This window comes from Vigna angularis, chromosome 4 (genome assembly GCF_016808095.1).
Source record: "Vigna angularis cultivar LongXiaoDou No.4 chromosome 4, ASM1680809v1, whole genome shotgun sequence".
Lineage (NCBI taxonomy): Eukaryota > Viridiplantae > Streptophyta > Magnoliopsida > Fabales > Fabaceae > Vigna > Vigna angularis.
This window is the reverse complement of record NC_068973.1, coordinates 32422824-32443990: the sequence shown is the minus strand read 5'-3', so window position 1 is coordinate 32443990 and position 21167 is coordinate 32422824. Positions and strand designations below refer to the sequence as shown.

The 21167-nt window shown below is 33.6% G+C and overlaps 1 protein-coding gene across 2 annotated transcripts; it reads right to left on the bottom strand.

The window, feature by feature from the left end:
- Positions 1 to 9463: 9463 nt before the first annotated feature.
- LOC108331524 (cryptochrome-1) lies at positions 9464 to 17642 on the bottom strand. 2 transcript variants are annotated; one of them, XM_017566250.2, is made up of 5 exons: positions 16886 to 17632; positions 16371 to 16589; positions 14091 to 14797; positions 9933 to 10735; positions 9464 to 9802 (listed from the first exon to the last, which is right to left on the bottom strand). In XM_017566250.2, exons 1-5 carry the CDS (start codon positions 17199 to 17201, stop codon positions 9799 to 9801), a joined length of 2049 nt encoding a protein of 682 aa, XP_017421739.2. In that variant the 5' UTR covers positions 17202 to 17632; the 3' UTR covers positions 9464 to 9798. The 2 variants fall into 2 exon arrangements, with proteins under 2 accessions (XP_017421739.2, XP_052731792.1); XM_052875832.1 differs by lacking the exon at positions 9464 to 9802 and having other exon boundaries at positions 9929 to 10735; positions 16886 to 17642.
- Between the last annotated feature and the right edge of the window lie 3525 nt (positions 17643 to 21167).

The window sequence follows — 21167 nt, the reverse complement described above, 5'->3', positions numbered from 1 at the left end:
TAATTTAATTATTTATTATTTTATGTCTTAATATTATTAGTTAACATTTTTTTATTGTATTGAAAATGAGAATAAAGAAAATGATATTTCAAGAAAGTAAAATATTATAAATTTATTCATTCAAGACTCTAATCTTATAAATGGATAAGTGATACAAAAAATTATCAATATTATAAACTTATTTATTCGCTTTTTGTGTTTGCTTTTGGATTACATTTAAGTTGTATGTTAATTTTTTTTATTTTGAATTTTTTTTGGAGTTTAATATCATTTTAGAGTGAAATTATTCAAATTTAAATTACAAAAAAATTATAATTTTTTTTTATTTTAAAAAAAACTTGTAATTAAGTGAACTATGAGCCAACCTATAAGGACTAGACCGAGTTTGAATTTTTTCAATTCACTAATAAATGAATTAGGTTGGGTTGACTCATTAAGGAACCAATCCGGATTGAGTTGAATAGAATGACCCATTTTTAACTGCGCTTATGCATGCCTCTAAAAATCATTTTTATTCGTCTTTTAGTATAACTTTGGATACATTTTCTATAAATTTATATTTTTTTTTTATATTTTTGTCTTTCATAACAAAAATATGTCATTGTATTAAAGGTAGCATAATATATATATATATATATATATATATATATATATATATATATATATATATATATATATATATATATATATATATATATATATATATATATATATATATATATATAACTCATTTGTGAATGTCTTGTTATTAAAATAATTATTTTAAACATTAGTGTTCTGAAAGTTGGATTATGAAATTATATTGTTTTGAATTTAATTTATTAAATTATATATTAAGACTTTATTATTATAACATTTATCAAATTATATTATGTATTATTTTAAACAGTGTCAATGTGATTTAATATTTCGATCGTAGTAATTTAACAACAAATGTTTTTAATATGGATTTTTAGAAAAAAATATTAGAAGGCACTCTATCAACGACAGATGAGTCTAATTCACAAAAAAAAATTAACATCAAATCATATATTCTTAGATAATCAAATTTTTTCTTTACAATTTTTTTTAAATATTTATCTTAAAAATACTAAAAGTTGAATAAAGACTGGGCTAAAGAATAATATTTTGAAATATATAATAGATAATACGGTTCGTGTACGATACAAATTAGTATTCTGTAATTTTAATTTGTAATAAAAAATAAAAAATAAAAAATAAAAATATGAAAATGTGAAATTCATTTTACTGACCTACCAAAATAAATTAAGAGTTCGTGTTTGAACTAAAAGTGAGCATAAGTTATTAGAAAGTTCATGTAAAATGGGTTTTATAATAGGAGATTTTCTAACTTTTTTAAACATTATTTTTTTTATGTTAGATTGTCACTCATTTATATAAAATAATAAGTTTTTTTAATCTAATAGATAAATTATAATTTTATAATATTATAATTATTTATGTTAAATTAAATAATTCAGTATACTATAAGAAAATTCTTAAATAAATATTTATATACTAATTTATAAAATAAATATTATTGGTACTTAAAATAGTTTCTATTATAAATAAAAATTTATAATCAATGAATTGGTTTTTAAACTCATTAATAACATTAATTACTAAAGTTTTAACTTTTAAAAGAATTTATTTTTAATTAATTAATTAAAAGCCAATTAACATACAATTCACAAATCCATTATTATTATTTATTTATAATAAAAAATTATTTTCATTAGCAATAATTTTTAATTCATAAATTAGTATTTAAATTGGCCCGTGATTATTTATTTTTTGTTATTAAATTAATCATTATTTAAGATTATTTTACAGTATAAATTATGTCAATTTTAATTTATATAAATAGTATATCAGATAACTTTATTTATATTTTTTATAAATATAAATTATGTGGAAATCCACTTTCAATTAAATTATTAGTTTAATAAACATGTGTTTATCTTCCCCCATAAAAAATAACAGTATATCTTGGTCTACAAATTTACAAACACAAAAGTAGTCTATAATTCAATTGAAAGTATATATAAATAGGAGAATGAAATCTGACATAACTATTACTAAAGTAATATTTAGTTGTCGTTTACTAACTGAACTCCTCATTTGGAAGTTGTTGCGACTGGTTAGTGTATTTGTGCCTTAGTTTAAGTTAACACACATAGGAAACATCGAATACCTAATTTTTTATTTTGAGATGAAAATCATGGACCTTTTATTAGCACATATTATAATAAACATTAATGTTAATTTAATTGAAAATGGATCAATTTTCTTTGTGCCTTCATAAAGTAGTTCAAAGCTTTTAATCAAAACTACAGAATCATTGACCAACGTTGAATTAGTCTAAATTTGACTATTCCATTATATCTATATCTTCCTACTCAAGAAAACCTATTTGATTTAGGATATAAGATTTAATGTATTAACTATAGAAGCACATAAAAATATATAATAAGATTTCATGCCTTATATTTGAGGCAATAGGTTTCATCTATAGATACCTTAGATCTAAATAAATAAAACTGTCGTACCTGTTCTAGTATATTATCTTCACAACATATGTTAGTGAAAAGTCTCTAAATTTTTTGAAAGTAATCGAAAAATAAAAGAGTAATGATAATTGTAAAATAAATGTAAGCTATTCATAGTGAGTACAGTTAAATAATGTTTTAATGATTATATTAATTGATTAAATTTGCGTAAAATAGTAAAGTAATCTGAATTTGAGTTAGGTTAGATTGGAAAAAAATTAATTTTTTAAAATATGGGTCAAATTGGATCCAAGTCACTTGTACAAGTTAAATGAGTTCGAGTCAAGTTGAAGGTGGGTTGACACACAACCCACCAATAACAACCCTATATTAGTTTTTTGGTTTAATACATCTTTTGGTCTCTACTTTTAGAGGTTTGGTTCAAAGTGATCCTATCTTTTAAAAAAGTTCAGTAAGACTCCATATTTCGTTAAAAAATGTTCAATTCGGTCATTTTCGCTCACGCCGTTAAAAACATAACGGTGCAAATGCCACTGTGACCAAACCTGAGTGAGCTGTGCAGTTTGATGAATATGTGGCACGTTTGAAGAGGTTGCACTGTGTAAATATTTAAAAAAAATTAAAATGACGTAAGTTAGGTGCAAATCCCAACAGCCACACCATCTGCAAATCCTCCAACCTGGTCCAAAATCACTCTTTGATGATGATGGAATGACAACGCCATTGCATTTGCATCAGAGGGCTCCACCCTAACAATCCTCACCTTTGGATTAACCCTCTTCACATAACAATCATCGCAGAGCAGATAACTCCCTTTTCCAACAACTCCCTGGGAAGTTTTGCCATCATATATAAGCTCCACGAATCTTAAATGAGAAAACGAGCTGCAAATCCTCTCTCTTAAGCCAAACCCTAACCCCGAGTTTTCCAGAAAGCTTTGGCGCCAATTGTAGAGAAGACTCAATTGCTACGTCGTAGACCTTTGAAGTGAGATTTTCGTCAAATAACTCAACGCATTCATCACGCCGTCGCCACCACTATCAGACCAAGACCGGTGGGGAACCGCACCGACGTATCCCAGTGGGTACTAGAGGGAATCTGGCGAGACCCGGGGGCGCGGGGGAGCCACTAGCTGGGTATCTTTTTGCAAGTGAAAAGTTTCAATGCATGTGGGGGCTAAAGGAGTTGTGCATATTTTAAATTTTGGGTATAAGAATGGTGAAGGGTTACAGGCTAAGGTTTTCGTTGTGCAGATTTTAAATTTTGGGTCTATAAAATAGGTCTAGGAAAGCTAAAGGAGTTTTCTTTGAAGATATAAAGATTGATGAGAGAGGTGCAGAGGTTATCTAATGGTCATGATTTTGTTGTTTATAAGCAAGAATTCTTTGTTTTAGTTATATTAATGTCGTCCTAACAGTGCAATATCTAGTTTTATGGGTTTCGAAAATTATATCATTTTTGAGTTATTACTAAGTGGAATAGTATATAGGGTGGAATCTGGACGTGGGTGTATAAAACTGATGCATTGTTGGGTAGTGTCCAGAGAAATATTCTCTCTCTAATTAATACATCAATATCTCTTTCTTGAACCATTAAAAGTCATTTACGTTTCTCTCTCTCTGCATTTAATTCTTCAAACAACCATTTACGTTTCTCTCTCTGCATTTAATTCTTTCAGCCACGTATTCATCAAACTGCACAACTCAAGTTTGGCCACGGTGGCATTTGCACCGTTATGTTTTTAACTGCGTGAGCGAAAATGACCAAATTAAACATTTTTTAACTAAATATGGGACCTTACTGAACTTTTTTAAAAGGTAGGATCACTTTGAACCAAACCTCTAAAAGTAGGGATCAAATGATGTATTAAACCTAGTTTTTTTAATGTATTTTCACAAATTTTGTATTATAATTATTTGCTATTTGTAATTATGTAAGTTGATGATTTGATCTTTTTAAATATTAGAATGATGTCCAATAATGTTTGAATAATTTAAATGTTTAATTTATTTGTTTGTCAAATTATATAAGTTAACACTTTAATTTTCAACTTCTATCATTATAATAATGTTTGGTAAAATTGGTAAAATAGTCAAACATTTTGACTGTACTTATAAAATAGTGATTCAAGCCAATAACTTTGATTGTGTTGTATTAAATATATAAAATGAATTGGAATAACAAAACATCCTCAAGTGAGTCAATCCAGTAACTCGTGAACCCATGATGGATCAAACAAGATTACAAATTTTTTAACTCATTAAAAGTGAATAGTTGAATTGAATCAATGGTGAGTCAACTCATATGAGTTGGATTGAGTCATCTTAACATCCTTATCAATAATAAAAATGCATTCAATAATTATCCATTAGTAATTATTAATGGTCAAAATTTGTTGATAATTAATTGTTGATAATTACTTATAGATTTTATGTATTGATAAAATTCATCAATAAATATCTTGATTTAGTCTTTTACCACTTTCTCCATCTCCTCTTTCAATATTTGTAGCTGCATTTAGTTGTCTATTTCTTCTATTTTGAAATTCTTATACTACAAGAAATTACAACACCACCACTAAAATTATATAAATTGTAGCATTTTAATGTTTACCTAGACTTGGGCTTATCTTTTAACACATAAATTTTATCTTGTACATAATTTTTTCATCCATACTCTAACTTTATATTAAAGTTTAAATACTTTTTTGGTTATTATTTTGGTTGATTTTGTTTAAAGTGAGACTCTTTTTTTTTCGAGTGTTCAATGTAGTTCCAATTTTCGTAATTTATGTTCAATTTGATATTTTTTTCATAACCCTGTATAAATCGTTAACAACATACTATATATGTGGGCAGTGTTTGAATGACATGTTTCATTTTTTCTGATGTGGCTTCCATGTCATCTCATTTTCTTTCCAACACACCTAGAAACCATAGGCAACCATCATGATCTTCTCCACGCCATCAGCCATTACGACGACAAGCACCACAAATCTCCATCTTCTTCAAGCTTTTAGTCATCATATTTCTTTACAACATCGTACCAGCAGAATCCATCAAACTACCATTCCTCCACGAAAATCCCAAATTGCGAGCCACCACAAACCATGACAGCCATCAACCACAGATGCAGATTTGCGCTATAGCGTTCCCTTCACGTCAACAACCATGCCACCACTTTTTGAGCCCGAGCATCAAAATCGAAAGGCAAATCCAATGCACAATGCACACCACAAATCAATAATGAGGCCACAAACCTGCAAGTCCACCGCGAACAACGACCATCCACTGCGAGAACGAGGAACGAACCAATAAACCTTAATGGCAATATCGCACAATGAAAGTACTAAATTTCGTCACTCAAATCGAAACAAAGACTTCAAAATCACAAGCACAAACCATAACACCACGATCATAGAAACTCTAATTTTTGGAGTGATTCTGGATTCATGCTAGGTGTGGTTTGCGATTAATGTTTCGAGAAGATGAATTCACATTTCGCACTGAAGGCGCAAGGTGGTTCGTGATTCCTCCTATCTAATGCTGCATTCATGATGGTGATGGAATATGATGTGTCATAGTGGTAGAGGAACAAAGCTATTCCAGTGGTGTATACATTCATTGAGATATACCATATGAGTTCACTTTTATCCAGCCATATATTATATATGTAATTGAAAAAGTATAGCCATGGAAGTGTATAAGGCTGCTAAATGGTGCATTTTATTTTCATAGGACCACATCAACTAAAACTATATGTATGACAAATAGACAAAAAACCAAATATAATCTTATTCAAAAGATGACTCCTACCTTTTTACCTTTCAAAAGCATTGGAACAGGTCAAACCACGCCGTCTTTTTTATTCTTTTCCACCATTGTTCATTCTCTCTTTCTCTCATTTCACATACCACCATTTTTGCATTGCAGGCCCCAAGTTTGCTTTAATTTTATGGGGAAGTTTTTCTCTTTCACATTCAAACTTCAAAGCCGCACTTTTATTCAAATAATTAGCGTGTCATTTGCTAACTTTGAATGATATATATGATTCCTCCACATGGTCAAATTGGTAGTTTAATGCCACAACCAAACTGCCATATTCACTATAAATTGCCTTTCAATGAATTAATTAATGAGCTCTACCAGTTAGTGCTGAAGTTTGCATCAAAGCATCTTTGTATACGAATCTTCTCTACCATATTCAAAACAGCTAGTTGTGAAGCACCTGAACACATGCATGTGTACTTTAATATATATGAACTTGGCTTTCAGATTTCAACTTGAGTTAATTTTGAAACTGCATAAATCCGCAGCTTCTTTTTCTTCTTCTAACGTGCATTAAGATGAGACTAGGCCAGGGACTTCATCTATGGCCTCTAGGCTTTAAGGGATTGAGATTGACTTCCAATGTTATAGACACTACCCAACATCTAAAGTAGAATCCAATGCTTTCATAGTAGGGAATTAACTAGAAAAAAAAAACATACAGAAGAGGAAATAATTCCCTCCACGATTCTTAAAAGAGACAAAGCACATTCCCAAAAAGGCCAATCCAATGACAAATTCATCATTCATGAGTAGTGATATATAGGCTTTATGCCCTAGCTTCATTGTCCCATGATTCTCATTCTCCTAAGGCACCAAAAATCATACTAAACTGGTAGAGTTGAGCACTTTTTCTGCTTCTATAAGAACATTAAATAGAACGAGATGTCACGTTGTAATTATGTTTAGAGTACAGTTTAGAGAGTAATTATACATATTTTAATAATATGGTGATAGCTTTTTCCAGTGTTTTCGTTGAGTTGAGATATATAACATAATCAGACACAAACCTAATTTATATAATAAATTGATAGATTTTTAACCCAAAATTTTAATACGATAAATTTATGAATTTTCTTTCATATAAAACACTGTATTTTTCATTGTTATCTAATATATAAACTTATACTTACAATTTTTAACATTTGAAATTTATAATTTTGACACGTCTTTTCAGGGTTCATAAGTTCCTGAAAACTAATTTAAAAAGTTAATTACAAGAGAAAATGTCAACACGTATCAATTATTAAGTTGATGACTTTGTTGGTTTGGCTTTTTTTAGTTGCTTGGAAGGCCTTGCCGAATGGAATCTAACTTGTTTTTAGACAGAGCTATCATGCACCAAGGTTAGGTTACAATAGAAAACTCTCCGTATCTTATCTCACTTCTTATAAAATTGTAAATAAAAAATATACCATTAGGTTTCCATCCATCATGTGTTTTAAATAATATGGAATCTAATAAGATTGAAATCAAAATTTCTTAGAAAAAATGCGATTGTACGCTCAAATTGTTCGAAAGCGGTTAAAAACAAGGAAAAGAAAAATATCTTCTTCTTAAGCGTATAAAAGAAACTAAAATGATAGGTTGATGTTCAATTGGGAAAAAGTGAATGGAAAATGTTTATGCAGTGTCGATCGACAACTCTGAATTGTTTGTACTTTACTGTTTTTATTTCTTGTTCGTTCGATTTTAAAAATTTTTTGACTCTAAAATTGTTATTAGGATGATATTTGCATCATGCTAAAGTCAGTAAATAACTCTTCAAAAGAGTATTAAATACAGTATGCATGAATAACTATACCTTCTTTATAGACTTTTATCTCTTTACTGACTTAATTATAGTTTAATCACACCATAATCAGTATTAGTTAGTTGATTTGCGGTTATTATTGACTAAGTATTAATCTTACCTTTACTCTACAATCAATCCTAAGTGTGATCGATCTAAGAGTGATTTTTTCAAGAGATGATCCACATGAGAGTAATCGATCTAAAAAGTGATCAATCTAAGAGATTATCGATCAATTCGTTACTTGATTAAAATGACATCTACCATACAACAAACATGCCCCTTTTCTTTTTCATTTTTATTTAGTCTAATGAAAACATAAAATATCTTCACTCAATTAAATTATGTTAGCAATAATTTAATCAAATTAGTTTATGTATTATATAAGATAAATGATTACTTTTACATAATTAAATTTATAATAATTTTTAACATATAGTTAATATTTTGATCTTATAATCAAGATTTTAAATTGTAATATTATCCCTTTTGACTACTGTTATTAATCTTCTAAAAATGAAAATAGCTAATTAAGAAAGAAAGAGAGAAGTGTAACATGTCGGGCAGGAATTTATTTTTGTTGGGTATTGCGGTTAAGTGTAAAATAAAACCGCAAAAGAAAAAAATATATTAAAAAATGTAAAAAAAACAATAAATTCTAAAATTAAAACAAAAAGTAAAGGTTCCATATGCTATAAGTTGTACTTTAAAAAGCAATCTAGAGTAGAGATTTTCCCTTATACTTTTTTTTTGTGTGAGGAGGGAAGTATAAGGGTATCTTCACCAATTGAAAAAAAATATAAAGCAAAGTTCTCCTGACTTTAGCTGTAATGAGCATTTTTGTTCTGTTTAAAGTCATTATTGCTGGTTAAATATAGTGCCTCCACGGTCATATCGTGATGATTATCATCAGACAACTTGCCACACAGCAAATGGAAATAGCGAAGCTTATGTCAAGGTGCAACTAAGAGTACAAATAACTTTCCTCAGCAAATCACATTGCTCCGAAGTTGCAAGAGCGTGCATAACTTTGTAGTGATCTCAGTTGTTTACTTTTGTTAATTAATCATTACAATTACACTTTGTATGCAATTCAGAAGAACCAAATTTGCATACTCTTAGGTACTTAAATAGATAAAGCTGGAGACTGCACAATGATTTACCTTTGTGACCCCTAAAAAGATTATTACGTCCATGATTACATGAATTACAAAAACAAAAACAAAAAAGGTGTTAGCACTGTAGATTAATATGCCGAAGAAGATCCAGAAATGTGATCAACAAGATGAGGTTCACTTTTTAGTGGATATATTAGATGTAGGACACAGACGATGTAACTAAAACTCGGATCATAATTAATATATCTGCCTCAAGTGAAAGCACAAATCTGAGTTTATTATTAGACCAAAGATCCTATGGTGGCTCTTTTCTCCCTCACCACACAAACTATACCACACAGCAAGTTGCAAATATTGTACAAGAAAGCAAAAGAAACCGCAGATGAACTGCTGTATGAATTGAAATCTCGTACACATTGGAGGTCAGCCGCTGGTAAAAGGGGTAGGAAATTAACACTTTCATGTTTATGCGGCTTCAACATCCCACTTTATCTCAACATAATGGTTATAGTGTATTTTTCTTCTTCTAGGCTAGTCGCTTTAGATATGAATTACCTGTCATCAAAATTTAACTGTGATAAGATAACAAGGAGCCAACAAAAGAATCAAAAGGGATCATAATCATTAAACTGAAAATATTGAACATGAAGTGTTCAATGCTTTCATTGGTCTTTTGAAATCTTACCCGGTCTGAGGTAGCTGTCTACAATTCAGTAATTGGTGAGACCGAGGATGCCTTTGCAAGTACGAGGAACCACTTGTAATACCATTTTCATCTCCCACAAATTGTTCTGAGTAACTGGAAGCTGGGGGAGACCATACTGGAACTACACCTCCATCCCGTTCTCTCCTGGTACCACTTGAAGATTCTATGCTAGAATCTTCAGCTACGTTTCTCAGCTCCATTGTAGTATTGTTTTGTACTTGTGTATTCCTGTGAGCAGTCTGCAAGATCCGTTCGTTCAATGTAACTCCTGCATTCTGTTGTGCATCTACATTTATTGGCACTTCAGCTCTGCTGTTCTCTTCTGCTGAGTTTCGAAGATCAGAAGTAGTTTCTTCCTCTTCTATTCTCAGAAGGGTGGAAGTGATGCTTGGAACCATCTGATCCAGGTAACGCCGACCAACAGGAAAGGGATTGTTCCTAACAGGTTCATGAGTTTCCTCCATTTGCGTGTCTTGAGGAAATGCAGCAGGAATTGATTCAGAGGAGTCTCCAAGTCCTTCCTCAGTTCCGTTTTCCATTGCAGCTCTTGAAGCAGCCTCTTGTTGCCACATTTCTGATAGTGCCTCTTGTAATCTAGTTTTTGCTGCATCTATTCCCACAATTGGAAGAGGGTAGTTGGTTCCTAGCTCAATTCCAGCAGCTTGGAGCACTGATTCTGGTGCATTCCAAGGATGATGAATCCACTCAGTAGGTAACCTTGCAAGTTCTGGAAGCCAGCGTCGCACATATTCTCCATTTGGGTCGAATTTATAGCCCTCAAACTACAAAATCCAATGACTAAAATGAATGCATATATTTATCAATTTTCAGCGTTCAATTGCTGACAACAGGACATAACTAAAAACCAATGTTAACAATAACGACCACAAACTCAATCCTATTGATTCTATACTTGTTGGAGCAAAGGAACACAACAATTTAAGCACCATTTTTTTTGTAAGAGTTGTGAACTTATGATGTGTCATATAACAGAACAGGTTCATAAGAAAAAAGAGTGAATGAATATTTCAATAGGGAGAAGTTGAGAGGAAGTAAAAGGAGAGAGGGTGTTACCGTATAAGGTAGGGGATAATAATAAGGTTTGGAAAGTATATGAGAAGGAGAAGGAAGGTAGGAGGGAAGTGAGGCCGAACGGTAGCCGAATGGTGGAAGGCATGGAGAGGTCTAGCCGAACGGTGGAAGGTGGTGAAGAGCTGGAGCCGAACGGTAGGAGGCAGGGGGCGTCGAACGGTAGGAGGCAAGGGGAAGCAAGCCGAATGGTGGAAGGCGGGGAGAGGTCAAGCCGAACGGTGGAAGGCGGGGAGAGGTCAAGCCGAACGGTGGAAGGCATGGAAAGGTCAGGCGGAACGGTGGAAGGCGGTGAAGAACTAGAGCCGAGCGGTAGGATGCAGGGGAAGCAAAGCCGAACGGGAGCTGAACCCGATCGGTTGAAGAGTGACTATCCTAACTGGGACAACAGTTAGGATATGCGGGAAATATTTATAAATAATTATAGTAAATAAGAATATATCTTAGGAAAATATTTTATTTAGAACAATATTCATATTTTATTCTAGAAAAAGATTTTATTCTAGGGAAATATTTTATTTAGGAAATAATTAGTATAAATAAAGGGAGAGTCTTGGTTGACAGGCGACTATGGGTCCTGTGAGGGAGGTTATGCTCCCAAGTAATTGAATGAGGTTATGCTCCCAATTAGTTTTTACTTTTGTTTATCCAAATATTACCATCAATAAAAGAGATTCATTCGTCGATTGTCATTCGTTTATTGTTCTGTTACGTGTTGTGAGAGTGTGAGAGGTGGTATTTGGCTAGTTTACATACTCAGGTACGTAACAATTGGTCCGACCTGCCAGATCGTCAGAGAGGAGAAAAAGCGTGAGAATCTGCCGGATCGTCAGAGAGGAGAAAAGGCGTGAGGGAGGAATCTGCCAGATAGTCAAGAGAGGAGAAAAAGCTAGAGAACATGGAACTGTCCATGGGGGGATTGGAGACGAAGATGGCGGCAGTCCGCAAGGATTTGCAAGAACTGCTGAGGATGATGGGAGGGCGAGCCCGACATCTAGATGGAAATTCGGATGGAAGCCAGGGGTCTGTCAACGGGAGAAGGGAGGACCGACGAAAGGAAGGGGAAGGCGAGAGAGATAGTGGATACCACGAGGAGCAACCAAATTGGAGGAAAAGGGCAGAGCTACCCATTTTTGACGAGGTTGATCCGTTGAATTGGATCAATAGAGCTGATAAAATTTTTGAACTACAAGGGGTGTCGGAGGAAGAGAAGATGTGCCTAGCCTACATCAGTATGGAGGATAAGGCCGGATACTAGTTCAGATTTTGGAAGGGGAAAGCCAAGAATTGTTCTTGGGAAGGTTTAAAGGAGGCGATGGTGATCCGATTCGTAGAAAGAAACACGGGGTCAATCTTCGAAAGACTCACGACCAGTAAGCAGTCGGGGACCGTGGAAGAATACGTCCAAACTCCAAACGGGAAAGGACTTCCGGAATCGAACGTGAAAGGACTGCCAAAACCGAACGGTAGCAGACTGCTGGATCCAAACGTGAGAGAACGGGCAGAACCTAAAGAGAGAGGACTTACCGAGCCGAACGGGAAGGGACTGCTGGAACCGAACGGTAGCGGACTGACGGATTCGAACACGAAAGGACTGCCAGAACCGAACGGTAGCAGACTGCTAGATCCAAACGTGAGAGAACGGGCGGAACCTAAAGACAGAGGACTTACCGAGCCGAATGGGAAGGGACTGCTGGAACTGAACGGTAGCGGACTGACGGATTCAAACGTGAGAGGACAACCAGAACCGAACGTGAGAAAATTGCCGGAACCGAACGGTCTAGTACTGGAAGGAAGAATGAAGGCTTTGGAAGGAAGGGCAGATGGAAGAATCAATGGCCTAGAGAGAACAATGGATTCTGTAAGAAGGTGGGCCAGCAAAAAGAACAGGGGGTTTGCAGTTTTTGATACACCAGCCGAAGGGAGAAAGCCACATGAAGTACTAAAAGACATCAAAGACCAATTCCTCAGGGCTTATGATTCTGGAAAAGTGGTGACCAGAATGTTGGACGAAGAATGGAAGACATTGGAGGAGGTTTTACCACCACCCAAACCTCCAGACCTCAATTGGAGGGCAACAGCCAGTGAGTACCCTTCATATGATAACACGATGATGAAGAGAAGCCAGGAGATCAAGTTTCACATTTCCAACCTTGAAGACAAGGGTGTTTTGCTGCAGGGTGTAATGTTACGGTATAAGGTAGGGGGTAATAATAAGGTTTGGAAAGTATATGAGAAGGAGAAGGAAGGTAGGAGGGAAGTGAGGCCGAACGGTATTGACTGTAAAGGCCGAACGGTAGCCGAATGGTGGAAGGCATGGAGAGGTCTAGCCGAACGGTGGAAGGTGGTGAAGAGCTGGAGCCGAACGGTAGGAGGCAGGGGGCGTCGAACGGTAGAAGGCAAGGGGAAGTAAGCCGAACGGTGGAAGACATGGAAAGGTCAGGTGGAACGGTGGAAGGCGGTGAAGAACTAGAGCCGAGCAGTAGGGTGCAGGGCAAGCAAAGCCGAACGGGAGCTGGACTCGATCGGTTGGAGAGTGACTATCCTAACTGGGACAAAAGTTAGGATAGACGGGAAATATTTAGAAATAATTATAGTAAATAAGAATATATCTTAGGGAAATATTTTATTTAGAACAATATTCATATTTTATTCTAGGGAAAGATTTTATTCTAGAGAAATATTTTATTTAGGAAATAATTAGTATAAATAAAGGGAGAGTCTAGGGTTAAGGGTATGTTTTTGATTATTGAGTTTGGTTGACAGACGACTATGCATTCTGTGAGGGAGGTTATGCTCTCAAGTAATTGAAGGAGGTTATGCTCTCAATTATCGTTTACTTTTGTTTATCCAAATACTACCATCAATAAAAGAGATTCATTCGTCCATTGTGATTGTTGTGAGAGTGAGAGGTGGTATTTGGCTAGTTTACTCAGATACGTAACAGAGGGTACAATGTTAGATTCAGAAGCAAACAAATTATCATAAATCCAAAAGGTCAAGGAAGAAAGATAATTATGTAGCTTTGACAGAAAACTAACACAACACCTGTGGATGATCTATTCGGTCAAATTGACGACCATCAGGGAGTGTGCCAGATATGTACTGCCAACCAAGAGCATCACTCTCAAGATCTGCATCCAAAAGGGTGTCCCAGAAATATTTCATTCCCCATCTCCAAGGAAGCTGCAGAACCTTCACAAAGAAACTGGAAACTACAACACGTATCCGATCATGCAGCCAACCAGTGGCCCACAACTCCCTCATCCCTGCATCCACCAAAGGGTACCCAGTTCTGCCTTGTCTCCATGCCTTAAAACAACCCTCATTTACAACCCAAGGAAAGAACTTAAGGTGGCCTAGAAGAGGCCTTTCATGACTGTAGGGGTGGTTGAAACTAATGTACCTCGAATATTCTCTGAGACCAATAGATTTAAGGAACAAGTTCACACTCTCTTCACTGGCCTTGTTTCCTTCGTTGGCCCACAGAAGTTGTTTGATGCGGGCAAGATGGAAGACCTTCTTCACACTCAGCTCACCAAAATGCAAATGGGGTGAGAGAAGTGAGGTAGTGGCACTGTCAGCCTTTCTGCAATTTATTGAGTACTCTATCAGTGGACCATTTATGAATGCTGTCAATGCCTTGTTAGCATTGCTCCACCCCGGTGACCATGCTCTAGCAAGAAGTGCATTGCTTGCCTTCTCTGATTCATCTTCAAACACCAATGTGTCACTGGGGCATCTCGACACATCACCTGAAAGATTATATCTTTTATTCTTTTAGTAAATATTCATGAATACTCACACTTGTATGAAAAATGTCATCATTTAGATTTTTATTTACAAGGGTGGGTAAGGAGAACCAACACTTGTGCTTCTTGGGTTCCATTGTTATCCCTAGCATCACAAGTAAGACACTTTTGTGGATAATAGATAGTAGCATAACTTAGAGAAAAAACTGCTTCGTCCTTACGTGAAATCAAAGTACTATTGTTCAAAAAAACTTTGGACCTTATTTTTGTCAATTCAACCCCCATTTCACTCTTATAAATACCATCACCAGCATAACATTAGTTAACATTAGCTAAATATTTAACATACTCTAAGCCAGGGGCTTAGAGGATTTAATATCTGATTTTGATTATCTAATATTTGGGTTAGTTAACTAGCGCTGACTTTGCACGCTTCTCCATTGGTTTAGATATCACACCCTTTTCTAATGTTTTATAAAATAATTTTATTGATGATAACAAAAAGTATATTATAAATTACCAAACATTAATAAATAATGTATAAACAAAAGTGTTGGGACATCGTGTTGGAAACACTACTTCGATTATACATAAAACAAATTTTCAGTAAATAAATAAATACAAATTTTATATAAGTTGATATTATAAGATAAATAAATACAAATCCTACATTATAAATTGATACTGTAAGATTTAGACATAGGCCTCACTATTTAAGATAGTATTAAAACCATTTAAAATTTATTATAACAAAATCTGTTATTTGTTGAATATTTCACATCAAAAAATTCAAATAAGGTGAGTTGAAAGAAAAAGTCTTTCTCAATCAATTTAAATTTTTATATAAATTAGAATCGATAGGTATAACAATTAAAGTTGAAATAGTGGGTATCCGTAAAATCCATGTCAAACTTTAACGAAAAAACTTTCTTGGACTAGGATGAAATAATGTTCACCAACTTGTTAAAGCGGGCTAGGATCTAAAATCTCATTCCATGTGGGTATAAACAAAATTATCTCAGGTAACTAAATAATTAAAATTGTAATAACAATAAATAAGAAGCACAATTAAAATTATAAGCTTTATTTTTAACTTCTCATAATTTTATAGTTATTTGTTAACTACAAATTTTTATTACGGTTTATTATATATATATATATATATATATATAAGTAAATTAGAATTAAGAGAATGTGAATGTGAAATGAGTGCTCTTGATTCTTTTGAACTTGATAAAACCCAAGTTAAAAAATTTTAGAAGATTGGAATGTATTATTACTAATTTGAGTATGAAAATGATGTTGGTAGTAGCACTCAGTACTAAAGATCCTAGAGTGAATACTCTGAAAAGGTTAGTTAAAAACTTTTTGTCTATCTTGGAGTGGTCTAGAATTCAGTCAAACACATTATCCAAATTTGTGTATATAGAATAAGCATGAAGAAGTTACATTAATGGTGTCATCTCTAGAGAGGGAAAAGTAAAGAGAGCACAGTAATGTTGAGTAATGAACGTGGAGCAGCGATTGAACATAAAAAGAAATGCAATAGAAAAGGAAGTGAATGAACAGAGTAGACCTGGAATTATCCTTTTAGGTGGAAGAAGAGGTGAGTCTGGGTCATAAGGCATGCTAAGACATCTGTCCCAAAAAGCCGCAAAAGTTGTGAAGGGTCGACCATGGACATCATTCACATCCCACGGTTCATACAGTAAATCAGCGTTGAAGGAACGTACTGTTATGCCCTGAGCATTCAGAACCTCTTTTGCTCGGTGATCCCTTACAAGCGACAGGGGATCTGCAACATATCAAAGCACAAACATTTCACAAACACCGACTGAAGCAATCTGTACGAATGACTAATCACAGACGTCCATGTAAGTGGGGCAAACAAATCACTCGAAAAAACGGTGATGTCATGTTCCGTACATTGCTATCGGATAAAGAATTTATCCTAATTGATGTAATCTAGGTTCCTACAATCCACAATGACTAACAAACTTCCCAGAATCTGGACATTCATTCTAGTTGCAGAAAATGAAATACTGGGGCAGAAAAGAATGATCCAAGAGGGAGAGGGAAAAGGAAACTGACCATATAAATGATTAAAAAAGAGTTGAGTGGCTCCAGTGGATTTAACAACCTCGAGGAGAGAAGAAACAGTATCAGTGGATCGCTTAGTGACGAGACGAGTGCCAAGATTCCTGAGAGAAGAATCAAGATGAACCAAGCTTTGTTTGAGCCACCACCTGGAGACTCTGCCGGGGTAGTATTGGCCTTCTTCTTCGGGTGCCCAGATGAAAACTGCAACCACGGCTCCAGCTCTTACTCCTGCCGCCAGTGCAGGGTTGTCTTCCACCCTCAGATCTCTTCTGAACCAAACTATGCTGCATCCACCACCACCTCTCATATCTAAACCCTTAAACTGCTTTCTTCAACAACTTTTAACCATCTCATCTAATAACTTGTCTTTACTTTCTGTCTCCTCGCTGCTGAAGAAAACCAAACAGAATTTGTTAATCCAATCTTATCTTTTTTTTTTTTCTTAAACTTCTCTCTCCTTCTTTCTTTCCTTCTTGTCCTGGCTTTTCTGTCAAACCTGTTTAATTGAAGATTTTAAGCCATAAATAGGTAAAAGAAACGTGTGATTATTGAGTTGATGAGTTTTAAACTTTTGGCACTTGCATTTACTGTGATAATCTGTTTATGGTGGAATTATGAATATTTTGCAACAAACTCGTATTTTGTTGCTTTCAGTAGCTAGTTGTACGAAAAAGCCGAAAGGGTTTGACAGAATGGACAGAGTGAGAGGGATATGTTGGAAGGAAGAGGAAGTGAATAGGATTAATTAACTGTGTTGGGAAAAGATATAATGGATTGATAGACAAATTGCAGCCACAAGTTTTTGTTCTGTAGATATTTCTTTTTCTTTTTTTCTCTGTTCATGGTCTTATCCTATGCACTCTGCGATAAATAAAACAAATGCATCTTCCACGTCTCTCCTCTCTTGTACTTTTCACACAAAAAATCACTCACCTTCAACGCAAACACTCAAATTTAGTTTCATTTTCATGCCTTCGTTTCTGCATTTCACAGCACACCACACTCAGAATCTGTCAAACTCACTGCGATTTTCAGTAGGGATTACCATTTGCCACACGTTGCTTAAATTAATGACCTGGTGTACTTAATTTGAAAGCTAATGGGGAACATTGCAATTTATTGCAAATATCATGACATTAAAAAACTTTTACTCAATTATTATTTGTCTTTATATTTGGTAGAGAGTCTAAACCTAATCAAAGACCTACTTATGACATTGAATATTTTTACTAAATGTTTTTATTCATATTATGAAATATATATGAATCCATTCTTTTTATTAATATTCAAGGAGGAGGATCCTGAATTATACCAAGTATCCACTTTCTTTTAGTGTGAACTGTAATTTTTCAGTGGTTTTATTTGGACACGTTTTTGCAATTTTTGTCATCGTAAAATTGTTAATTTTTTTTAAAAACAATAAAACTTGCCTAACGCTCTAAAGCTTTAGGCGGATTTCTGAAAATATTTGTCAATGATAAGTAATAAATATATTTATTAGTTACAATCAAATATTTCTTTAACGTTTTAATAACATTTTTTTTCTTTAGACTATGTTTGGCAAAAACACAACTCCTTGAAAATTCGAAATTAACTGAAAGTTGAAAAATTAAATGATGCTGACAATTAAAAATTCTTTAATACGTTAATTCAATTTATTAAACGTTTAGTATTAAGCTTTGGGATGGAAACAGATAGGATTTCACATTTAATAACCTATATACTTGAGCTTTTAGTATATTATGCATAAATGTTATGTAAAAGTTATTTAAATTTGGAAGTTTCTCCCACCTTAATTGAAATACCAACTCTTTCTCTTAATTGCTAAACATCCATATAAAGACGCTTTGCATCACTTTTTATTTAAAAGTAAAAAGGATGGATTACTAAATATCTCTTAATTACTACACTTTAACAAAACCTTTTTTTTACGTAAAACCAAATGTCTAAAAATCTATAAATATAGGATAACTTTGTAAAGAGTATTCATTCATTTCTTTTGCTCATCACTATCTCACATCTAAGTATTTTTTATAAACTTTTACTTACTTGAGTGTTAGAAAATATTTTATGAGTGAATATCTTATCAGTTTCTATCAATAACTCGACCACCAATTACTAGACTTATCAAATCGGTTCCCTAAAGTATTATCATTTTCAACTTAAAAAAAATACATTCCTTTTTCGGTAAGAAAATCTTTAATAAGTCTAATAGTCTTATATCATTTAGGAATCGAATCAAATCAATGATTGAGTTGAGTTATACTAAACTTAAGATTAAGCTGAGTCAATCCAGACTGAAGATCAAGTCGATCAAGAACAAAAGTCGAGCCGAGTCGATCTAACTAAAGGTCAAATTAAGTTAACATTGACCAAAAATTGAGTTAAATTAGTCTCGGCCAAAGATCAAATTGAGTCAATTCTAACGATAAAATCCTACAATTAAATTAAAATTTTAACAAGAAGTAAAATGATCAACTTATTAAGTAGTTCAAATGGTTAAAACATGAGTTTATAGCTTGGAGTTCTTGGGTTTAACTTCGAACTAGTGTAAGTATTGAATTAATTATATTTTTCAATTGAAATTATTTAAGTGGACTGAAGCAGTTCATAGGGGGAGCTAATCTTATCTTTGCATTATTTTTTGTATAGCTTGTGCTTATTGCTTAGTCTTTGTTACGGAGAAGTTTTGAAAACCAATTTTATTTTAACGGTGTTGCCATTCAGTACATTCTTGAACAAATTGCATTGTTCTTTAAAGAAGCTAAAATGTTATTTTGAAAATTTATAGTACTGCGTTGAATATATATATATATATATATATATATATATATATATATATATATATATATATATATATATATATATATATATATATATATATATATATATATATATATATATATAATATTGTATAATAATTTGGAAAGTTTATAGGTTTGAAAATTCTTTTATGAAATGGTGGTTTTGATATTTGTACCATACGGACCGGGCGGTTCAGAGAGCAGCGCCGATATCAACCTAATCACCGGTGTGTATCATACGGACCGGGCTGTCCAGAGAGCAGTGCCTACGTCAGCCTAACCACCGGCGTTTCTTCAATCCTTTTTACTGTGCTTTTTGTCTCTCACTCAGCATTGCTATACAGCTTGCATAAGCACTCACTGCGTACTGTTCTACTCGATCATTCATCCTTTCACTCGGGTGAGTAATATCTATGTACCGTACGGACCGAGCGACCCAAAGGGAGCAGCGCTGAATCGATTCAACCGGGCGGTTGTACACGATTGGCTGGTAGGTGAACTGGGTCATTAAAACCATGATTAAGGTAAATAGTGATTAGAGCCATTGGGCTAGACTTGGGTCGTGATTAACTTTTCACTAATCTCAAGCCCATGGTGAAAACTATAAATACAGGTCAAAGGTAAGTGGTAGATAGGTTGCATTTACTACACATTTATTACTGTTCTATTGAATTGCCGAACGGTTCGAATACTGACTTTGGCATCGGAGGATCTTTGACAGGTTCCCTCTCGAACAGAAGAGCAAGACAACGAAGCTTGGAGCGTGACCGGATGGCAAGAAGGCAAATTGTGAAGGACTTTGGTGACTCAACCTCATAATCGAAACAATATTATTATATATATTTTATGTATATCAAAGTCAAAATTATTGGTTGGACTAATTACGACTTGTTTGTTTTATATATAACAAGATATATTACATATTACATAACTACGTATAATACACATATTATATGGTATTAGTATCTTTGGTAATTATAATATATAGGTATATTATGTTATAATATATAGGTATACTTGTATAAACCTTATGTTATTATGTTCGTGTACGTATATTTTTATAGACTTTTTGATCATTATCTATGAATCTCAAAAATAATATTGATGGAAACTGAACCCTATTAGTAAGACTTACGAAAAAATAGTGAGGATTGTTACTCTAATGGTGAGTGGTTGTTGGTAAGTTGTGTACGAGAGTTATAATAACACTGAGGTAACTATATGTTGTTTTAATTTTTTAGTAATAAGCTTTGAATATGAGGTGATATATTTTATGTGATGAAATGATTTATGTGTTAAGTTATTATTGAAGCATATTATCGATTGAGACATTTTATGTTTATGTTAGCTCACTCTTGTTTGTGCGTAGTTGACTACGATGACCGTATTTCATACAAGAAAAAATGTTAATGCAAATGTTGGTGAAAAAGATACACAACTATGAGGAGATGTGATGGGACTCAAAGGTA